This window comes from Schistocerca nitens, chromosome 4 (assembly GCF_023898315.1).
Source record: "Schistocerca nitens isolate TAMUIC-IGC-003100 chromosome 4, iqSchNite1.1, whole genome shotgun sequence".
NCBI lineage: Eukaryota > Metazoa > Arthropoda > Insecta > Orthoptera > Acrididae > Schistocerca > Schistocerca nitens.
Window position 1 is genome coordinate 685,236,847 of NC_064617.1, and position 22,003 is coordinate 685,258,849.

At 44.8% G+C, this 22,003-nt stretch overlaps 1 protein-coding gene across 1 annotated transcript in view; it reads left to right on the top strand.

Annotated features, from left to right (window-relative positions):
* Positions 1-437: 437 nt before the first annotated feature.
* Positions 438-22,003, top strand: part of LOC126252501 (pickpocket protein 19-like) — a 150,639-nt gene continuing 129,073 nt past the window's right edge. Inside the window, exons 1-2 of the mRNA XM_049953396.1 lie at positions 438-488; positions 2,984-3,144. Of these exons, the coding sequence (XP_049809353.1) occupies positions 438-488; positions 2,984-3,144 (212 nt within the window). The remainder of the gene's footprint in view (positions 489-2,983; positions 3,145-22,003) is intronic.

Sequence of the window (22,003 nt, forward strand, 5' to 3'; positions counted from 1 at the left end):
TCATTATTTAATGTCGTAAATAATGCTTCATTACAGGTTCAGTCAACAAAGCATCTGGCTTGTGTTCTGGGATTAGAGTATAATTCTGGTTTTCTTGAGTAATTATGGTATTTTTTTCTTTAATAAATTCAGTATAAATGATATTTAAAAATTCTTGTGTTGTTGAAGAAGAACCGTGCCAGATGCGTACGTTGAGTCATACTCCCACACACAGAACAGTTACACTTGTGCTTTGGTTTCGTAGGTTTTATAGTTGCTGGGGACTTAATTAATAAATTGTGTTAATGAAAATTTCCATTTCAGTCTTTGTTATTGTTCTATGCAGTCAGATAGCGTAATAATACTGGTCAGGGCCAACCGTTACGAGACTTCGTAATCGGACAAACTACTAAATCAAAAAATTAAAATTATTTGCATTCTATTTTAATTAAGCCCCCATGCAAGTTTGCTTAGTCAGACCACTTTTTAAGATAATCTTCGGCTCTTTGGTAGGCTACGAGAACTTCTTTCTCGAACTTATGTCTGGGGGGCGCAGAGGTCGACAGCCAATGCAGGGAAAGAGACAGATCGACAACGATCAATCGATCTCTGTTGACCCATCATGGACAAGAGACATCAGCTGGTCAAGTAATTATCAATGAAATTCGCCATCAGCCATGTAATTGAGATGTTATTTTATTTCGACTTCAGGCCCATGTGCATCTCTCAAAAATAAACGATATTGTCATATAGTGCCATAAATTCTTGAATGTCGTGAATTGAAAACAGTAACCCAAGTGCTTCATTCGAGGACTTGGTTGCAAGAGTTGGTTGGTCGATTGATTGATTGATGAGATGCAATCAAGTACTCGTACATACCGATCCAAATCTCCGTATGTTCCAGTGTCTACTTCCCATAGTGCTCGCACAATTATGTGATTCCCTCCCAGGAACAGACTTTTTAAGCAGGGTGTATATAAAGTCCGGGAGCACTTTTAATTATTTATTGCGCAAGAAGTGAACATTATACAGATGCCATACATATTGCATTTTGAAGAGAAATTCTGAAAGTCTTTTTTTTATTATTTTTTTTTATTTTTTTTTTACAAGCATTCGATATGCGAACCATGAGTGACCCGGCAGACGTCAATACGGTAATCGAATTCTTGCCATACCCGTCCTAGCATGGCATCGTCGACTGTGGCAGTCGCTTCCCGTATTCTCTACCGGAGCTCTGCTACATCACGTGGTAGAGGAGGTACATACAACAGATCTTCAATGTGTCCCCACAGAAAAAAGGCATACGGAGTGAGATCTGGTGATCGGGGAGGTCATTTCATGAAACAGCTGTACCCTTCTGTAGCACGGCCGATCCATCGATGCGGCAGCTGCGTGCTCAGGTACGCATGAACTTCACGATGAAACTGGGGTGGAACACCATCCTGCTGCAAGATGAACGGGGAGTCCGATTGCATTTGAGGCATCAGCCATTGCTGCTACTGTCCAAGTAGGAATATCCAGTGACAGTGCTCTCGGCGAAGAAGAATGGCCTGTATAGTTTTCGACGCGACAAGGCACAAAAAACATTTGCCTTTGGGGAATCACGCTCAAATTCAGTGCATTCGTGTGGAGTCTTTGTACCCTAGATTCGACAATTATGCCTGTTCACGTTCCCATTAGTGTGAAAAGTGGCTTCGTCGCTAAAAATTAAGCGATCAATAATGCCATCCCCTTCCTCATTCAATTGTTGCAACTGCGAACAAAACTCAAAACACCTGTCTTTGTCGTCGTCATTGAGCTTCTGAATGGTTTCATCGACAGCTTCTGTCGCAGGACTTTCCACACTGTCACTGGAGCCTTATTGAGTTCACAGGATACACGACGCACCGATTTCTTTGGACTCCTTATGAATGTCTCGTGTACACGCTCCACAATCACTTCACTCACACACACGGAGCGAAGTGGCGCAGTGGATAGCACACTGGACTCGCATTCGGGAGGACGACGGTCCAGTTCCGAGTCCGGCCATCCTGATTTAGGTTTTCCGTGATTTCCCTAAATCGCTCCAGGCAATTGTCGGGATGGTTTCTTTGGAAGGGCATGGCCGACTTCCTTCCCCCTCCTTCCCTAATCTGATGAGACCGATGACTTCGCTGTCTGGTCTCCTCCCCAAAACAACTCAACCCCAACCCTTCACTCAGACTGGGACGTCCGCTTCTCTTTGCCGGGCACAAGCAACCCGTCGTAACGAATTTGTTGTGCCAGAGGTAAATGGCTTTCCTTGTTGGTGGTTTCTTACCGTACTTGGGTGTAAACGTCCGTTGAACAGCTGTAGCACACTTGCTTTTGTCGAACTACAGTTATCAGGAAGGTCGCTCCGTACCTGAACTCGTAATTTTTGTGAGTAGCGCTGACTATCGGCAAATTACCAAATTACGCTGTGGTGGTATACATAAAAAAAAAGCTTTCAGGGTTTCTCTTCAAAATGACATATGTATGATATCTGTACAATGTTTAGTTCTTGTGCAATAAATAATTGAAAGTGTTCCCGGATTTTATGCACACCCTGTATTTCTCTTCAGGTTGTCTCGGCTTTGGCGTGAAATACATTAGCGCAGTGTCTATATTTGACAGTGCCACTACAGATCAATGCAATATTCCTTCGGACATGCATGCATGTACGAGGGAATATTGCGTGGAACTATAGAGAGACTGTCATATGCAGACACTGCAGTAAGGTAAGAAGTTTACTGTTTCAGGTAACAGTTTCATTCGATATCACAGTACAAACCTAACCGAAAATGTTCGCTTTTGAAGGAGCTTTATGAATGTAGCATTAACACGCGATTGTTCCTCGTTTTACTCGTTTAAGAAACTGAAAAACTGTCTCTTAGACTTCTCAGAATAGTTTTGGTTACATGGAATATTCTTGTCCGACTCTCCTTTTAATTCTGAATTTCTCACACTCTAAGCCTGAAACATTCATCCTAGTTTGTGCTTTCAGGGACGCGTCGTTCCACGGCAGACAGCGGTCAATAGCCAGCGGAAGAAATCCGCGGCAGCGCTCCGAGATGGGCTGATTGCCAGCCTGAGGGACTACTGTGCCAACGCATCCGTCCACGGCCTCAGATTCCTCGTCGATGCCGGATATCGCTTACCAGAGCGGTAAATTTACTCAAAGCAGTCAGGTCAACTTAGCGATTGTAACTAAGTGCTATAAACAATTGCGTTTCAAAGAGGAAGTGCTACAATAAAATCTACAACGAGAGTGGTGAAAATAGTGGAGCAGTAACGGAGGGTTGAGAATATGAATGAAGGTACAGGCAAACCAATGTGGTGCTGCTGTGTGAACGCGATGATGGTACTGAACTATGCCGCTTCTCTAGCAGCTGTGTACCGTATCTCTCTGGAGCAGCGAAGTGTTCCTAATGATTGGAAGAAAGCACAGTTGATTCCGGTTTTCAGGGTCACCGAACAGCGCACAAAACTATAGGTCTATATCTCTGACATCGGCTTGTTCTAGAATTTTGGAACAAGTTTTATGTTAGCGTGTTATGAAGTTTCTAGACCGAAAACCTCCTCTGTAAGAATCAACATGGGTTATGAAAACAATGAACACGTGAAACCCAGCTCGCTCTGTTCGTCAACGAGAGCCACAGAACAGTAGATACCAACGCCCAGGTACTCGTACATGCCGTGTTCCTTGACTTGCGTAAGGTGTTCCAAACAATTCCTCACTGCCGCCCAATGAACAAAATACGAGCGTACGGCGTATCAGACTGACTGTGTGATTAGAGTGAAGAGTTTCTAACAAACGTAGTGGTCAACGTCGGAAGTTCCAAGTGGCTTTTGCGTATGATCCTGTTGTATACAGAGAAGTCGCAAAGCTAGGAAACTGTAGTGAAATGCAGAAAGATCTGCAGAGGTTCGACGCAAGGTGTAGGGATTGGCAATAGACTCTCAAGATAAGGAAATCGAAAGTGTTGCGTATACGTAGACAAAAAGACCTCTTATTGTATGATTACACAATTGCAAGACACTCACTGGAAGCAGTTACTTCCTTCAAGTATTTAGGAGCGATTTAAAGTGGAAATCCCACATAAAACTAATCGTAGGAAAGGCAGATGTCTGGCTGAGATTCACTGGGAGAATCCTTAGAAAATGTAGTCCGTCAACAAAGAGGGCACATTACAAAACCCTCATTAGAGTAATAACTGAATATTACTCGTCAGTGTGGGACTGTACCAAACAGGATTAACAGAGGAAATACGGAAATCGAAAGAAGGGTACTGAGTTTTGTTACAGTTTGATTTAGTAAGCACGAATGCGTCACGGAGATGATCAACTAACTCCAGTGACAGATACTGCAAGAGGACGCCTTCTGCGTCACGGTGTGGTCTACTGATAAAGTTCCGAGAGCGTACGTTCCTGGAAGAGTCAACAAATATGTAGTTCCCTCCTACACGTATGAAGATAAATTAGATTTGAAACCACACGGAGGATTACCGGCAATCTTTCTTCGACGAACCGTTCGCGACTGGAACAGGGAAAGGGAGAAATGACAGTGGTACACGGAATACCCTCCGCCACACACCACAAGGTTGCATGCAGAGTTATGAATGTACAAGTAAGTGTGTATGTAGTTGTAGAAGGTTTCAAACGGTGATGCACCTTTTTACCTAGTGACTTAATGCGAAACATTAGGTCATGCAAATCTCGTAATCAGGACGGGCCATGATTTAATTGCTGATGTAACTTTTCAACGGTATTATTCACCAGTGTAAATCATAATGATACAAAAATTCGATTCAATCTTATGGCTTGGTCCGTGATGTCACACCTGTGAATAACCCGCGTCGTGTTTACATGATGTTTGGAGCACATGCTGTAGTGAGATTGACGATTGTAGGGACTCTAGCACTAATTATTACCCTGATAACAGACAGGGCTCACTTAATTGCTCCTTTCTATCGGTTACGTACGGCACAAGCTTTCATAAAGAAATTTCTGAAAATGTAAACCTGGAGCACTGCATTTTATGGTAGTGAATCATGAGCTGCGGAAAACTGGAACAGCAGAGAATCGAAGCATTTTAGCTGTAGTGTGGACTAATACGGTAACAAATGATGAGGTTTCTCCGCAGATTCGGCGAAGAAAGTGATATCTACATCTACATTTATACTCCGCAAGCCACCCAACGGTGTCTGGCGGATGGCACTTTACGTGCCACTGTCATAACCTCCCTTTCCTGTCCCAGTCGCGTATGGTTCGCGGGAAGAACGACTGCCGGAAAGCCTCCGTGCGCGCTCGAATCTCTCTAATTTTACATTCGTGATCTCCACGGGAGGTATAAGAAGGGGGAAGCAATATATTCGATACCTCATCCAGCAACGCTCCCATCTGGACAGCAAGCTACACCGCGATGCAGAGCGCCTCTCTTGCAGAGTCTGCCACTTGAGTTTGCTAAACATCTCCGTAACGCTATCACGCTTACCAAATAACCCTGTGAAGAAACGCGACGCTCTTCTTTGGACCGAGCGAGGTGGCGCAGTGGTTAGCACACTGGACTCGCATTCGGGAGGACGACGGTTCAATCCCGTCTCCGGCCATCCTGATTTAGGTTTTCCGTGATTTCCCTAAATCGTTTCAGGCAAATGCCGGGATGGTTCCTTTGAAAGGGCACGGCCGATTTCCTTCCCAATCCTTCCCTAACCCGAGCTTGCGCTCCGTCTCTAATGACCTCGTTGTCGACGGGACGTTAAACACTAACCACCACCACCACCGCTCTTCTTTGGATCTTCTCTATCTCCTCTGTCAACCCGACCTGGTACGGATCCCACACTGATGAGCAATACTCAAGTATAGGTCGAACTAGTGTTTTGTAAGCCACCTCCTTTGTTGATGGACTACATTTTCTAAGGACTCTCCCAATGAATCTCAATCTGGCACCCGCCTTACCAACAATTAATTTTATATGATCATTCCACGTCAAATCGTTTTGTTCGCATACTCCCAGATATTTTACAGAAGTAACTGCTACCACTGTTTGTTCCGCTATCATATAATCATACAATAAGGGATCCTTCTTTCTATGTATTCGTAACACATTACATTTGTCTATGTTATGGGTCAGTTGCACCAAGTGCCTATCCGCTGCAGATCTTCCTGCATTTCGTTGCAGTTTTCTAATGCTGTAACTTCTCTGAATACTGCAGCATCATTCATATATATTCATATATATGGAAAACACTGACAAGGAGAAGGAACAGCATGCTATGACATGTGTTTCGCGAGAAACTCAAAAAATAGTCCAAATGCGGTAATGTGTTACCTGTGGAAGTAGGGCTGTTGTCCTAAGTATGAATTGGTGGGAAATGCAAGATGACGCATTGTCATCCTGGCTGGCTTGTAAAAATAGCCATGGCTCTATGATGTCACAATCGAGCTCAGACTTCTTAGGCTATTTATAACAGCGTAGAATCCTGATGTACTGACCCAGAGATGGAATACTGACCCCAGCTCTATGATATCATGATCCAACGCAGACCTGTTGGGCTATTTAAACAGTCTAGAATTCTGATACAGTGCCTCAGAGCTGGAATAGTGGCCTCAGCTTTTTGACGTCACAATCTACCTCAGATATGCTGGCTTATTTATAATAACCTAGAAATTTGGCATTCTGGCAAAGACTTGAGATATTGGGGCACGTTCTGTGATTACATAATCCAAGTTTTAAAATACTGGAATTACAAAGTCTGAGACAAGGGATGTTTGTGCAGGTCTAGGCCTGTCTGCTGACCTACTTGACATGTTTTCCCAAGCTGTTATTCACTTAGAGGTAAACTATGTGATCAAAAGTATCCGGACACCTGGCTAAAAATGACTTACAAGTTCGTGGCGCCCTTCATCGGTAATGCTGTAATTCAGTACGGTGTTGGCCCACCCTTAGCCTTGACGACAGCTTCCACTCAGGCATACGTTCAATCAGGTGCTGGAAGGTTTCTTGGGAAATGGCAGCCAATTCTTCACGAAGTGCTACACTGAGGAGAGGTATTAATGTCGGTCGTTGAGACATCGCACGAAGTCGGCGTTCCAAAACATCCCAAAGGTGTTCTATAGGACTCACGTCAGGCCTTTGTGCAGGCCAGTCTATTACAGGGATGTTATTGTCGTGCAACCACTCCGCCAAAGGCCGTGCATTGTGAACAGGTGCTCGATCGTGTTGAAAGATGCAACTGTCAATCCCCGAACTGCTCTTCAACAGTATGAAGCAATAAGGTGCCTAAAACACCAATGTTGGCCTATGCTGTGATAGTGCCACGCAAAACTACAAGGGTTGCAAGCCCCCTCCACGAAAAAAACGACCACACTTTAACACCACAGCCTCCGAATTTTACTGTTGGCATTACGCAAGCTGGGAGATGACGTTCACCGGGCATTCGCCATACCCACACCCTGCCATCGGATCGCCACATTGTGTACCGTGATTCGTCACTCCACACGACGTCTTTCCACTGTTCAATCGTTCAGTGCTTACGCTCCTTACAACAAGCGAGGCGTCGTTTGGCGTTTACCAGCGTGGTGTGTGGCTTATGAGCAGCCGCTCGATCATGAAATCCAAGTTTTCTCACCTCCCACCTAACTGTCATAGTACTTGCAGTGGATCCTGATGAAATTTGGAATTCCTGTGCGATGGTCCGGATAGATGTCTGCCTATTACACATTACGACCTCTCTTCAACTGCCGGCAGTCTCTGTCAGTCAACAGACAAGATCGGCCTGTACGCTTTTGTGCTGTACGTGTCCCTTCACGTTTCCACTTCACTATCACTTCGGAAACAGTGGACCTAGAGATGTTTAGGAGTGAAAATGTCGCGTACAGACATATGACACACGTGACAACCAATCACCTGACCACGTTCGAAGTCCGTGAGTTCCGCAGAGCGGCCCACTCTACTCTCTCACGATGTCTAATGACTACTGAGGTCGCTGATATGGAGTACCTGGCAGTAGGTGGCAGAAAAATGCACCTAATATGAAAAACGTATGTTTTTGGGGGTGTATGTGGTCGCAGCTTCTCCTAACTCTTAAGTTTGGATCTCTCCACTTGCATCTTTATTTAAACAGATGCCAGAGAAGGGAAAGGGCTCTCTGCTCCCATGTTGCCCTGTGCTGCCCACACCACCGTCGCTGCACCACTGATGCCACCCACAACACACCACCACCCTCCACGATCAGTGTCTGCGCTGCTCCACAGCGAACTGGGACAGCTCCCCCTCAAGTCCAGTTGTGCTATGCTTAAGTAATCTCCATATCCCCTCTGACATTACAGTTTAACAATTCACTCCTCCACACCAGCTACCATAAGTTCGAAATGTTGAGACAATCCACTTCCGCCAAGTTTAAAATGATAGGAAGTCTGCTGGCTGTCAAAACTCTAGAACACTCACCCTAACTTTAAATTTGAATAACGCACTAATGCAGCCTGTATGGTTTTGGGTATCATGATAGTAGAAAAGGTATTCACTTGCATCTTTATTACGAGGGCAGTTCAATAAGTAATGCAACACATTTTTTTTTCTCGGCCAATTTTGGTTGAAAAAACCGGAAATTTCTTGTGGAATATTTTCAAACATTCCCGCTTCGTCTCGTATAGTTTCATTGACTTCCGACAGGTGGCAGCGCTGTACGGAGCTGTTAAAATGGCGTCTGTAACGGATGTGCGTTGCAAACAATGGGCAGTGATCGAGTTTCTTTTGGCGGAAAACCAGGGCATCTCAGATATTCATAGGCGCTTGTAGAATGTCTACGGTGATCTGGCAATGGACAAAAGCACGGTGAGTCGTTGGGCAAAGCATGTGTCATCATCGCCGCAAGGTCAAGCAAGACTGTCTGATCTCCCGCGTGCGGGCCGGCCGTGCACAGCTGTGACTCCTGCAATGGCGGAGCGTGCGAACACACTCGTTCGAGATGATCGACGGATCACCATCAAACAACTCAGTGCTCAACTTGACATCTCTGTTGGTAGTGCTGTCACAATTGTTCACCAGTTGGGATATTCAAAGGTTTGTTCCCGCTGGGTCCCTCGTTGTCTAACCGAACACAATAAAGAGCAAAGGAGAACCATCTGTGCGGAATTGCTTGCTCGTTATGTGGCTGAGGGTGACAATTTCTTGTCAAAGATTGTTACAGGCGATGAAACATGGGTTCATCACTTCGAACCTGAAACAAAACGGCAATCAATGGAGTGGCGCCACACCCACTCCCCTACCAAGAAAAAGTTTAAAGCCATACCCTCAGCCGGTAAAGTCATGGTTACAGTCTTCTGGGACGCTGAAGGGGTTATTCTGTTCGATGTCCTTCCCCATGGTCAAACGATCAACTCTGAAGTGTATTGTGCTACTCTTCAGAAATTGAAGAAACGACTTCAGCGTGTTCGTAGGCACAAAAATCTGAACGAACTTCTCCTTCTTCATGACAACGCAAGACCTCACACAAGTCTTCGCACCCGAGAGGAGCTCACAAAACTTCAGTGGACAGTTCTTCCTCATGCACCCTACAGCCCCGATCTCGCACCGTCGGATTTCCATATGTTTGGCCCAATGAAGGACGCAATCCGTGGGAGGCACTACGCGGATGATGAAGAAGTTATTGATGCAGTACGACGTTGGCTCCGACATCGACCAGTGGAATGGTACCGTGCAGGCATACAGGCCCTCATTTCAAGGTGGCGTAAGGCCGTAGCATTGAATGGAGATTACGTTGAAAAATAGTGTTGTGTAGCTAAAAGATTGGGGAATAACCTGGTGTATTTCAATGCTGAATAAAACGACCCCTGTTTCAGAAAAAAATGTGTTGCATTACTTATTGAACTGCCCTCGTAAAACAAATACCACACTGAGGACGGTCTCTCCCACCAAGTTCAGTGCCTGCGGGCAGTGCGCTAACATCCACAAACACCCCTGGGACTGTAATGGCCACATGCCCACTGTCTGGAGCAGGTCAGGCCAGGCGCACTGCTACTACCACTACCACTACCGCCAAAAGACCATGCCATGTTCTGTGACATTGTATGGCTATCATAGAACTACAGACAAACCCTGGCACCATGATAAGATACGATCCCTGATGCAGCTCCCAACATATTGGAGTGGAAGTCAAGTACATCTGAGCAGCAGCAACAGAAGCAGAAATCATATCAGCATGGAGACAATCTCGCTGACGCAGAGCTCAGTGCACTGGAATGGAAATCAAGTCAGCATGTAGAACAGTTTACAGTCTCTGAGTTTCCACCACGTCCAACACCAGCCCCACTAAGCGAGATGCAGACTAGCACTCTGATGCAGCATCTGATATATCAGAGCAGGACATGGAATTATTTCCAGACTCCAAATTCCCACTATATTCAATAGCTGCACCAGCCACGAAGCCTCAGACAAGTCGTGGCAGAGTGCTGTTGTTCAACACCATTTATCAGTAGACTGCTAACAGATCGATGCATGTTATCGTTGGTTTAGCTCTTGACGCTGGCTTCGAACTTATAGAGGAAATAGAGAATTTCTGGCATAGTTCAAAGGTGCAGTGTAGTGGTTTCGGATGAACTATGCAGCAAGCTGAAATAAATCGACGATTGCATGGCAAGCGAGTACAAACCGTTCACTCGACACGTCGAATCTTCAGCAGCAACAACGCGTCCCTAGTCAACGTGTTTGAGGATGAGATGATGATATTAATATCTCAAGACCCACCTGAAAGTGTCAAAAACCTGTGTATCCTGTACAATGCAGTACGAATAACCAGGGAGAGACTCAGTCTATGATGAAGGTATGTTAAACCGCGATTCAATGATACTGTCAAGTATGTGCTGGAACATGAAGAACAAGAACACAATGAGGAGGGGGGGGGGCTTAAGTGTGTGTATCGGTGTGTGTACACTGACGAGCTAAAACATTGTTACCACCTACTTAATAGCTTGTTTGTTCTTCTTTGGAAGGAAATACATCGCCGGCCGAAGTGGCCGTGCGGTTAAAGGCGCTGCAGTCTGGAACCGCAAGACCGCTACGGTCGCAGGTTCGAATCCTGCCTCGGGCATGGATGTTTGTGATGTCCTTAGGTTAGTTAGGTTTAACTAGTTCTAAGTTCTAGGGGACTAATGACCTCAGCAGTTGAGTCCCATAGTGCTCAGAGCCATTTGAACCATTTGAACCATTTGGAAATACATCACTGATTCTGCATATCAGGGATCCGGCAATTTGTTGGTAGGTTTGTGGACGTAGGTGAGATTAGATGTCTAAGCACAGGTCATATAATTCGCGTAAATAACGGGCCACTGATTTTCGTACACAGTGACGGCGCCCGATAGCTACCCAGATGGTGTTCATAGGATTTACACTACTGGCCATTAAAATTGCTACACCAAGAAGAAATGCAGATGATAAATGGGTATTCATTGGACAAATATATTATACTAGAACGGACATGTGATTACATTTTCACGCAACTTGGGTGCATAGATCCTGAGAAATCAGTACCCAGAACAACTACCTCTGGCCGTAATAACGGGCTTGATACGTTTGGGCATTGAGTCAAACTGAGGTTGCATGGCGTGTAAAGCTACAGCTGCCCATGCAGCTTCAACACCACAGTTCATCAAGAGTAGTGACTGGCGTATTGTGACGAGCCAGTTGCTCGGCCACCATTGACCAGACGTTTTCAATTGGTGAGAGATCTGGAGAATGTGCTGATCAGGGCAGCAGTCGAACATTTTGTGTATCCAGAAAGGCCCGTACAGGACCTGCAACATGCGGTCGTGCATTATCCTACTGAAATGTAGGGGTTCGCAGTGATCGAATGAAGGGCAGAGCCACGGGTCGTAACACATCTGAAATGTAACGTCCACTGTTCAAAGTGCTGTCAATGCGAACAAGAGGTGACCGAGACGTGTGACCAATGGCACCCCATACCATCACGCCGGGTGATACACCAGTATGGCGATGACGAATACACGCTTCCAATGTGCGTTCACCACGATGTCGCCAAATACGGATGCTGTAAACAGAACCTGGATTCATCCGAAAAAATGACGTTTTGCCATTCGTGCACCCAGGTTCGTCGTTGAGTACACCATCGCAGGCGCTCCTGTCTGTGATGCAGCGTCAAGGGTAACCGCAGCCACGGTCTCCGAGCTGATAGTCCATGCTGCTGCAAACGTCGTCGAACTGTTCGTGCAGATGGTTGTTGTCTTGCAAACGTCCCCATCTGTTGACTCAGGGATCGAGACGTGGCTGCACGATCCGTTACAGCCGTGCGGATAAGATGCCTGTCATCTCGACTGCTAGTGATAAGAGGTCGTTGGGATCCAGCACGGCGTTCCGTATTGCCCTCCTGAACCCACAGATTCCATATTCTGCTAACAGTCATTGGATCTGGACCAACGCGAGCAGCAATGCCGCGATACGATAAACTGCAATCGCGATAGGCTACAATCCGACCTTTATCAAAGTCGGAAACGCCATGGTACGCATTTCTCCTCCTTACACGAGGCATCACAACAACGTTTCACCAGGCAACGCCGGTCAACTGCTGTTTGTGTGTGAGAAATGGGTTGGAAACTTTCCTCATGTCAGCACGTTGTAGGTGTCGCCACCGGCGCCAATCTTTTGCGAATGCTCTGAAAAGCTAATCATTTGCATATCACAGCTTCTTCTTCCTGTCGGTTAAATTTCGCGTCTGTAGCACGTCCTCTTCGTGATGTAGCAATTTTAATGTCCAGTAGTGTACATCAGGGGAATTTGGGCGGCCAGATTTCATTATAACGCTCCTCAAACTACTGTAGCACGGTTCTGGCTTTGAGACAGGGACAATTATGCTGGTAAAAGATGACATTGCTTTCGGGGAAGACATCAAGCATGAAGGGATGCAGGTGGTTTGCGGCTGTCTGCTTGGGCTGTCTGCTTGTCTTCGATTGCTGCCACAGGTCCCATGTAAGTACTTGCTATGTCTCCCATAGCATAATACTACTCCCACCAGCCTGCATCCGTGGCGCACTGAACGTTTCGAGCCGACGTTCACCTCGATGTTGGCGTTTTTGGAGACAAATCAAGGACCTAGTGTAGCAAAAATGTGATTCACCCAGAGAGCCGACATGTTTCCATTGATCTATGATCGAATCCCGATGGTCCCGTGCCCACTGCCATCGTAACTGACGAAGTTGTTGGTTCAAGATTTTAACACGTATGGGTGGCCTGCTGTGGAGCTCCATGATCAACAATTTATGATGAAAGGTGTGCTTCGAAACATTTGTGCGTGTGCCAGCATTGTGCCACAGATCACCAACTATTCTACTTCACAGAGCAAGCAAGCCTCTCAATCCCATGTTCTGTGAAATGTCCTGGACGTCCACCCATGTAGTGCCTATTGGTGGTTTCACTGCCCTACTTCTTTCCGTAGGTGCTCACTGCAGTAGCACGTGAACATTCAACCAGCTCCCCGTTTTCGAAATACTCGTTCACATACTCTGCGTAATAATAATCTACCATTTGTCAAAGTCGCTTATCTCAATGGATATTCCCATTTGCAGCCCACATCTTCGCTAGATCCCCGTCTGTGTCTGCTCCACTTACATACTTTTGTTACTTCATCACGTGCCCACAAAGCCACCAGGCAGTACCCAATGTCGCGGTGGGCAGTGATCATAATGTTTCAGCTTATCAGTGTATGTGTGCCATGCCTAATCCTGCTAGTATTACTCCCACATACAAATTCCATACAACCGGAGTTTATGGACGGTATTCCTAAGTCTGTTAGTGCTCCAGTTGGCTTACATAAGATACATGCCGAATTAAAAGCATACAAAATACAGTTATTTAGGAAGTATAGCAGAGTGATGAATGGGGTTGATGTAGAAAAAAGAAAATTACAATGTTTTCTTAATGATGGTTATTTATTTTCAACAGTTCGAAAAGTACAAACTACATATTAATAATGTATAAAAGTTGATATAATAGACAATATCTTTTTATGTTTTATTCCTCCATACATACACGCCATGAGATTTAATGGTTCAGATATTGGTGAGAAAGAGCCTTGGTAGTTCATACATTTGGAATGTCAGACAGACACTTTACAATCCAAACGCTGCTCCTATGTGCAAGAGACTTATCACATTTTGCATGAGATGAGATTTTTACCCTGAAAGGTCCAAGAGTTGTATTTTCTGGTAAAGCTTCTCACAGTTTCTACCAATGTTTGACCATTATTAGATATCTTCCTATCACATTTCTGCAGCACTGGGAAGAATTTCTGACTCATTCGACTGTCAGGATGCGAGATTTTCGTGAGGTGGTGAATGGATGTTTGAAATTCTAAGAAAATGAGCATAGACTATAGCGAAAGAACTGTAATAAAAAATGTAGATAAACCTATTGGAATATAATTTCAAGAGAGATATAGTTCGATTGACAGTGGATAAGTCTAACAGTTGATCTTGTCCGTGGAAGAAGAACTGACAGCTATTGCAGTATTCCAGAAGTTGTCCCATCAGAACACCAGTTTTAACTCTAGCCAACCACAAGTTACATGATTTGTTCATGGGTCTTTTATATACTTTCTCGCTGATTTTACGCAGTATTCATCCCGCTACCGCATTGTCATCTCCATGTAGTAGACATGGTTTATGAGCCTTGACAGAGATAAGCTTGACAAGCTGTTAATGGTACCACACATTTCAAAAGTGTTCGGCAGCTGGAGACATCATCCTACTAACAAGGGAAACTTCCCGCAGATTTAGTGGTAAGAGGGCCCCCGTCAAAACCTGAACACAGATCAAGCCTGAAAACGGGAATAAGGCATACTGAACTGTGAAAAAAAAAAGCAAAATAAAAATAGTGAACGGTCGGAGGACAGGAAGTGCAATATGAAGCTGCCCAATAGAGCAATGGCGTCGTGGTTAAGTGGTCACTGTGTTAGACCGCGCCGGCCGAAGTGGCCGTGCGGTTAAAGGCGCTGCAGTCTGGAACCGCAAGACCGCTACGGTCGCAGGTTCGAATCCTGCCTCGGGCATGGATGTTTGTGATGTCCTTAGGTTAGTTAGGTTTAACTAGTTCTAAGTTCTAGGGGACTAATGACCTCAGCAGTTGAGTCCCATAGTGCTCAGAGCCATTTGAACCATTTGTTAGACCGCGGGCGAGCCGTGTTCAAACCTTGACCGCGGGCGAGCCGTGTTCAAACCTTCCTCCTGCCAATTTCCTTTTCACTTTCCTTTCTTTTTCTTCTTCTTCTTCTTCTTCTTCTTCTTCTCTGTTCACTGTATTTAAATGTGTGTCTGCGTCGTAATGTAATGTCCGTTTGCAGCGAGGGGTAAGGACAGTTGATTCTGCACAACTACTCTATTAGCAACCGAAAGGAAGTGGCTTTCGAATGTGAACCGCAAACGTTTGATGACAAGGTGACAAGTCAACCGAATCCTCCACCGGAAAACACGTCTGTTACGTCATACACAGCATTAGTGACAGTACGTTTGTCATATGAGAGGAATCTCTTACCGGCGCACCTAATTTGTACGACTGGTGAGTGAGTTATGTGAGCGAGCGAGATATGCCTTCTTGTCCGGTTTAGGTGTTTATATGAATGTGAATGCGATCACTCTCAAGGAAATGATGAAAATATAATAGTTTGTCGCATAATCTGTAACAGATGAAGGTAACACTTTTACAATTAGAAAGTTTCTCTGTGCTCTATCAAAACATATGTTTTAACGTTTTTAAGGTTGGAAGTTTTAACTCTTGAACTCCTTTGTTGTAATATAGTTCACACCCGTCTATTCGTTGATTTTTATTTTTATGAGACCTCTATGTGGTACCTCGCCTGCTCTCACTATTCATCACATTTACTTACGTATTCTTACCACATGACTTATTTTCTATATCTAGTGTATAGTATGACAACTGCCAAGACTACAGAAAGAGAACAAACATTTCAATGACCGGACGAACAACTCATTATGTTGTGAAAAAATAAAAAAAAGGACACGATAGAGATTTAAACATAGGTCACCTGGATGGCAATCCTACGCCGTGACAACTTCAAACCGACGTCATTGCTGTTTTACTTCGCTCTATACCGTACTTCTTGTCCTTCAACCTTTTACTGTTTCTATTTTGCTTACTTTTTCACAGTTCAGTATACCTTCTTCCTGTTTTCATGCTTTTGATGGGCTATCCAATGAGCCGTCTTACCCCTACATCTGAAGGGCGTGCGATTGGTAGTTCCCCTAGTAAGAAGCTGAAGATATATGATGAATCATAACCATGTATATGTATTGAATAGGTAAATAAAATGTAAATGTCGTGTGACTAGGGCCTCCCGTCGGGTAGACCGTTCGCCATGTGCAAATCTTTCGATTTGACGCCACTTCGGCGACTTGCGCGTCGATGGGGATGAAATCATCATGATTAGGACAACACAACACCCAGTCCCTGAGCGGAGAAAATCTCCGTCCCAGCCGGACATCGAACCCGGGCCCTTAGGATTGACATTCTGTTGCGCTGACAACTTTTTTTTTTTTCATTTCGTTCGTGGTATTTGGTTGTTGCGGACGTCACATGACATCCGTTCAAGTTCGTTGTTGATCCTTTCACTCAGGTTTTTTTTATTTATTTTTTTTATTACAGAGGCCAACTAGCTCTCTGACTGAACACGCTGAGCTACCGTGCCGGCCCACTCAGCTACCTGGGGCGGACATTGAATAGGTGAACCACACAACGTGTTTATTGTAGGGGAAAGACTGCCCCTCACGAGTGTCACCCCACAAATGGGAAGTACAATGCAGTAGCCGGCCAGTATAGTATAGTGCTGTACTCGGACATAGTTGTGGATATGGTCTTAAGCACCTTATACGGACTGTAGAGTATAATTCCGTACTCGAACGTGATTTCAGCTGCAGTAGTACAGCGCTTTAGGTGGACAGTATGACACAGCAGTGTACTTCAACATGGTTTCAGACAGGGTGGTACAGTGCCTTGGACAGTCGGTGGCGTTTGATTTTGTACCTCAATATTGTTTTGGAAGGAGTAGTATAGCACATTAGCTGAATGATGTAGTATAGTGCTGTACCCAAATGCAGTTGTGAAATTATGCAGCCTGGGATACGGTGAGAGAGAGGCATAGTTTAACCCCTTTTGCTATTTCGCCTGCATATGGAGCAGCGGGAGAATGATTTTGTGCCTTTGCCAAGTAACTTCAAGCGTTTAGCTGTGATGAATCTGTGCGACTTGTACTATGCAATATGGATCGCTATGAAGATACTCAATGAATGGAGTGGTGTGGATATACCTTAAACTACTCTTAGATTATGTTGTTAAATATGTGTTGGAATATAATATTAGCGTTCCTGACTTCTGGTCAGTGTTTAGTACATGGTGTGCTGCGTCTGGTATCAAACGCTGGTGCCTGTTTCTTATGCTGAAATGCCTGTGGTCCGATGTCTCCTACTGGTGACTATTTTACATGTTGAAATGTCATGTGTAAGAGGGTAACAGATTATTACACTCATTAGTTGTCACTGTGTCACCACATGCGTTTACAGTCGCTGACCATTATTTATAGAGGATGCTGTTTGCGACCATTGTGTTTGGAGCTCTGTAATCACATCGTGATCAACACCATTGAGGAACAATACCTTAACGAGCTGCTTATGTGAGAGAAAGAGGAGTTCATGGCGGATCTAAGGTGGCTGGCTATGTTATTGCCAGTGATGCAGCCACTATACATTCCAAAAAGTAATCCACACAAGTATGTGCTGAATTTTACAGGCATAGTACCTCGATCTGTTTCTGATCTTTGAGACACAGAATAAGTATAATGTGCATCTCTTGAGTTTCAGTTTTCAAGCAGATCATATATATGGTATATAGGTTCCATGTTTCCTCTCATTTTAACTTAGGTCACATTGGGCTGTGGATATAATGACATCACAAACATTATACAAGAGTTATAGGAATGATGTACCCCTCCAGAAACCTGTAAATGTTTTATGTTGTACAGAACTGATGTTTTTAATTATGTATAAAATTGTAGTTTTAGCCCCTTAAACTTTGCGAGCATTGGGTTTGGAGCTCTGTACAAGTGAAACTTGCCAGATGAACGTATGTCAGATGCAAGGTGATGATGATGTTGGTTTGTGGAGCGCTCAACTGCGCGGTTATCAGCACCCGTACAAATTCCCACCCTCTGCTCAGTCCAATCTCGTCGCTTTCATGAATGATGATAAACTGTCTTTGTCGCTGCCATGATGAAAATAATGATGAAATGATGAGGACAACATAAAGACCCAGTCATCTCCAGACAGGTGCAAATCCCTGACCCCGCAGGGAATCGAACCCGGGGCCCCGTGCTCGCGAAGCGAGAACGCGACCGCGAGACCACGAGCTGTGGACTCAGATGCTGGAAATGGATTTTCTGCTACTAGAGCGCACTAATTGTGTTAGGGCACACAGCCTGTATGTCAGAGCACCATGTTGTTCAGACCAGCATCATGCAGGAGAAACCAGACGGTCTTGGCTGTAGGTGATAGTAGCCATGTAGTTTGTTGCTTATGTGGAACAGTGTGACATCATACAGTGTGTGGTGAGCTCTGATTGAGCAGTCTGAAAGACCATGTAGTCTATGCCTGGAATGCAATGTCGGAACTGTTTCGTTGCCTTCCTCCACTATGAGAGCAGATGGTAGCACACTGTCCACACGTGGCGAACTCAGAGGAAGAGACAATCCTCAGTGTGGTGTTTGTTTTAATAAAGGTGCACGTCAATACCTCCTATGCGCCTGTAGTCTAGGGGTAGCGTGTTTGATTAGTAATGAAAAACATCCACAGTGCTGGGTTCGAAACCCACCACGGCTGAAAATTAGATGGGTAGATCACATAACTAATGAGGAGGTGTTGAATAGGATCGGGGAGAAGAGAAGTTTGTGGCACAACTTGACTAGAAGAAGGGACCGGTTGATAGGACATGTTCTGAGGCATCAAGGGATCACCAATTTAGTATTGGAGTGCAGCGTGGAGGGTAGAAATCGTAGAGGGAGACCAAGAGATGAATACACCAAGCAGATTCAGAAGGATGTAGGTTGCAATAGGTACTGTGAGATGAATAAGCTTGCACAGGATAGAGTAGCATGGAGAGCTGCATCAAACCAGTCTCAGGACTGAAGACCACAACAACATGTGTATATGTAAGAATGCAGAAACTCACAGTGGTAACACTGAATAAAACGTTCTTGGACTTCCCGCCACATTAAGTGGTAAAACGCCACGAGCTTTCGACCAAGCACACCTGACTGCTGATGGGCTACAAGTGTATCCTTTTATGCTCTAACTACTGGTTGTGATGCCACTTATGAGTGTGTGGGTTTTATTTTGTCAAGTTGCGCAATGGATTGAATCAACAAGTACTCTTTGGCTCCTGCAAGAAACATTTTCCATCTCACACTACTAAAGAAGTTAGACAGACGCTCCAAATGTACCAACAAGAATTGCTTGAAAAACAATCAGCAACAAATATCTTGTGGAGTCGTCCGCTGTAAGGAAAAGACACAAAAATATTCTATATTCTTATGTAACTAGTGGAATACTTGGATACTGGAGTATTGCTAGTTAGTGTAAGAAAAACATTAAACGAACGAAAAATATTATTTATTGCAAAAAAATTCTGAGAAATCGAGTGAAACTTTTTCTTATAAATTAATAAATTTCCTGGTTCGTTTCGGAACAGTAGAGTGCCTCTTATGGATAGGAATGCTATTATTTTACAAAGTATGGAAAGGTTCTTTTCTCCCTTTTCCTTAAGAATGTTATTTACTCGGCAGAATGGCTGAGAGCCGTGCCTACACAATTTGAATAACTTTTCTAGGTATGGTCAAGGCTGTCGCGTGAGAAATGTAATGGAGTGTACTGTTATGGAGGACAGATAGGGCTCACATACTCTGTAGCGCAGAATACCGCGAGCTGCAACGACTGCTGCCTGCGTTGCTCGCTGCTGACAAATAACACAACTATCTCTTTCTATCTGGATTGACCTTCGCCAATCAAACTCTCCCTATGCCTTCATGAAGTCAAGGACTCCTATCCGCCCCTAGTCTAACTATTGGCGTGGTACACCGGTCAGATAACCAGTCCACCGTGATGCCACTCAATATTCGCTCGCAGGTATTTAACTAATACTCACACTGCACAATAAGTGTGGCGGCCAACACAGTGAACAATGCTTAATCGCGAGCAACTCAATATAGAGTATCACTCCAATTCACTAACGACAGAGGTGCTCTCCCAATGAAGTACTGAGGAGAGACTTTGTTCCTCGCTCTATGCGTACACGTACGAGCGCACTTGCTCTCGTTACGTGTTCCCGCTCCAAGAGCGACAATGGAACGGCCCTTTTTCCTGGAAAAGTTGCAAGGGTATATCATTCGCTGTCTTCCCTCATTCCTCCGGCCTATCAGCGCTGCTCTTTTAAACGGGAGAATGACGTTTCGTTTTAGTCGACCAGTGCGGAAATATGTAGCATCTCCGTTAAGCGTATACTGTCCTCCTGTGAGAACTCCATAACTACGCAGTCGATTCGTCAAAAAATGCGTCTTATGGGCGCTCCCACACAGTTTAGTGGAATTTGCTTTTAAGTCGAACACAGGTGTCGTTATCCCTTCGCTCTGGCAATAGCTGTCCTCTCTCTGGGCTGTCGTTCCTGCGAAAGTAGGTGTCTGCCGATCCACCCCTCTGAAGGGACGGGCCTCCCGGCGGGCCGGCCGCCTCCTCAGAACGAAAATTCCTGTGGCCGTCATGTTGTGTACGCCAGCCTCGACTTTTTCAAACTCGGTGCGCACTTGCTTTTTACTTATTAGATTTGCATATCACTTACATGAATTCATACAAAATTGACTCTACCTTATCGAGTTTGGGTTCGAATGCAGCGTCTTGATGAGCAGAATACGATTGTGAGGACGGAATATGTAAGAAATGAAGTTCAGGAGACCACGCCACCTTACACACTGGTGCTCATGATATCAACATAAATGGGGCCATACTTTAACTACATGTTCGATTTGCCCACTTCAACGTTGCTAATGCCGGAACCCGCGCTATACTGAGCTGAGGGCTGCCGCCTCTGTATTTTGTCATCAACACATGCAGCTAAAGTACCTCCAAAGCTGGTGGAATGGCACTGGTACAGTGAGATGCCATTCACCTAAGGTGCCACAAATTGTAGGTCATGACATAGTTTTCAGTAATATATCAGCTGAGATGTTTCATGTGGCTATTAAGATAACAATCCAAATTGTGATATTACAGGGTATTGTTAGCACAAGAGATCCAGTACATACCTCGAAATTGGAGTCGACGTATACCCATGTATGGCAACACCATGGGCACCAGTGATGTCAGAGCCAGCAGCTAGAGTACTTAATCGTGCACCAGCAGTCCATCAACAGTTATTCCATTTGACAATGGGGACGGTTGAAAGGTCGTGGTACTGTAGCCACATAATGTGAATGGAAGCCTGAGAACAGTTTATTCAACTATGTATATAGATACTGTCGACAAAAGTATTTACTAGAGTTTTACCAATCCAGTGTCCTTCAACGGTATGATGCTGTAATGCACACTGATGACCCAGACCATTACGATCATCTGCCTAATAGCTGGTATGTTCAAATTTGGCAGAACGGTGGCGACATGTCGAGGCTTGGAAAGAATGAGACCCTGGTAGGCTACAGGAGGGAGTTGGCGCATCATCTGTGCACACAAGTCACCTAATTCCTGTACATTCTGGGGAGGGGGCCGAAGAGCTCTGACGCCATGTTCAGTGACATCCCAGATGTGTTCAATTGGGTTCAAATCTGACGAGTTGGGGGGACCAGAATTTCAATTGGAACTTCTCGTTGTGTTCCTGGAACCACTCCATCACACTCCTGCCCTTCTAACATCATGCATAATCTTGCTGAAAAATGTAACTGCTGTCAGGAAACATGGTTAACAT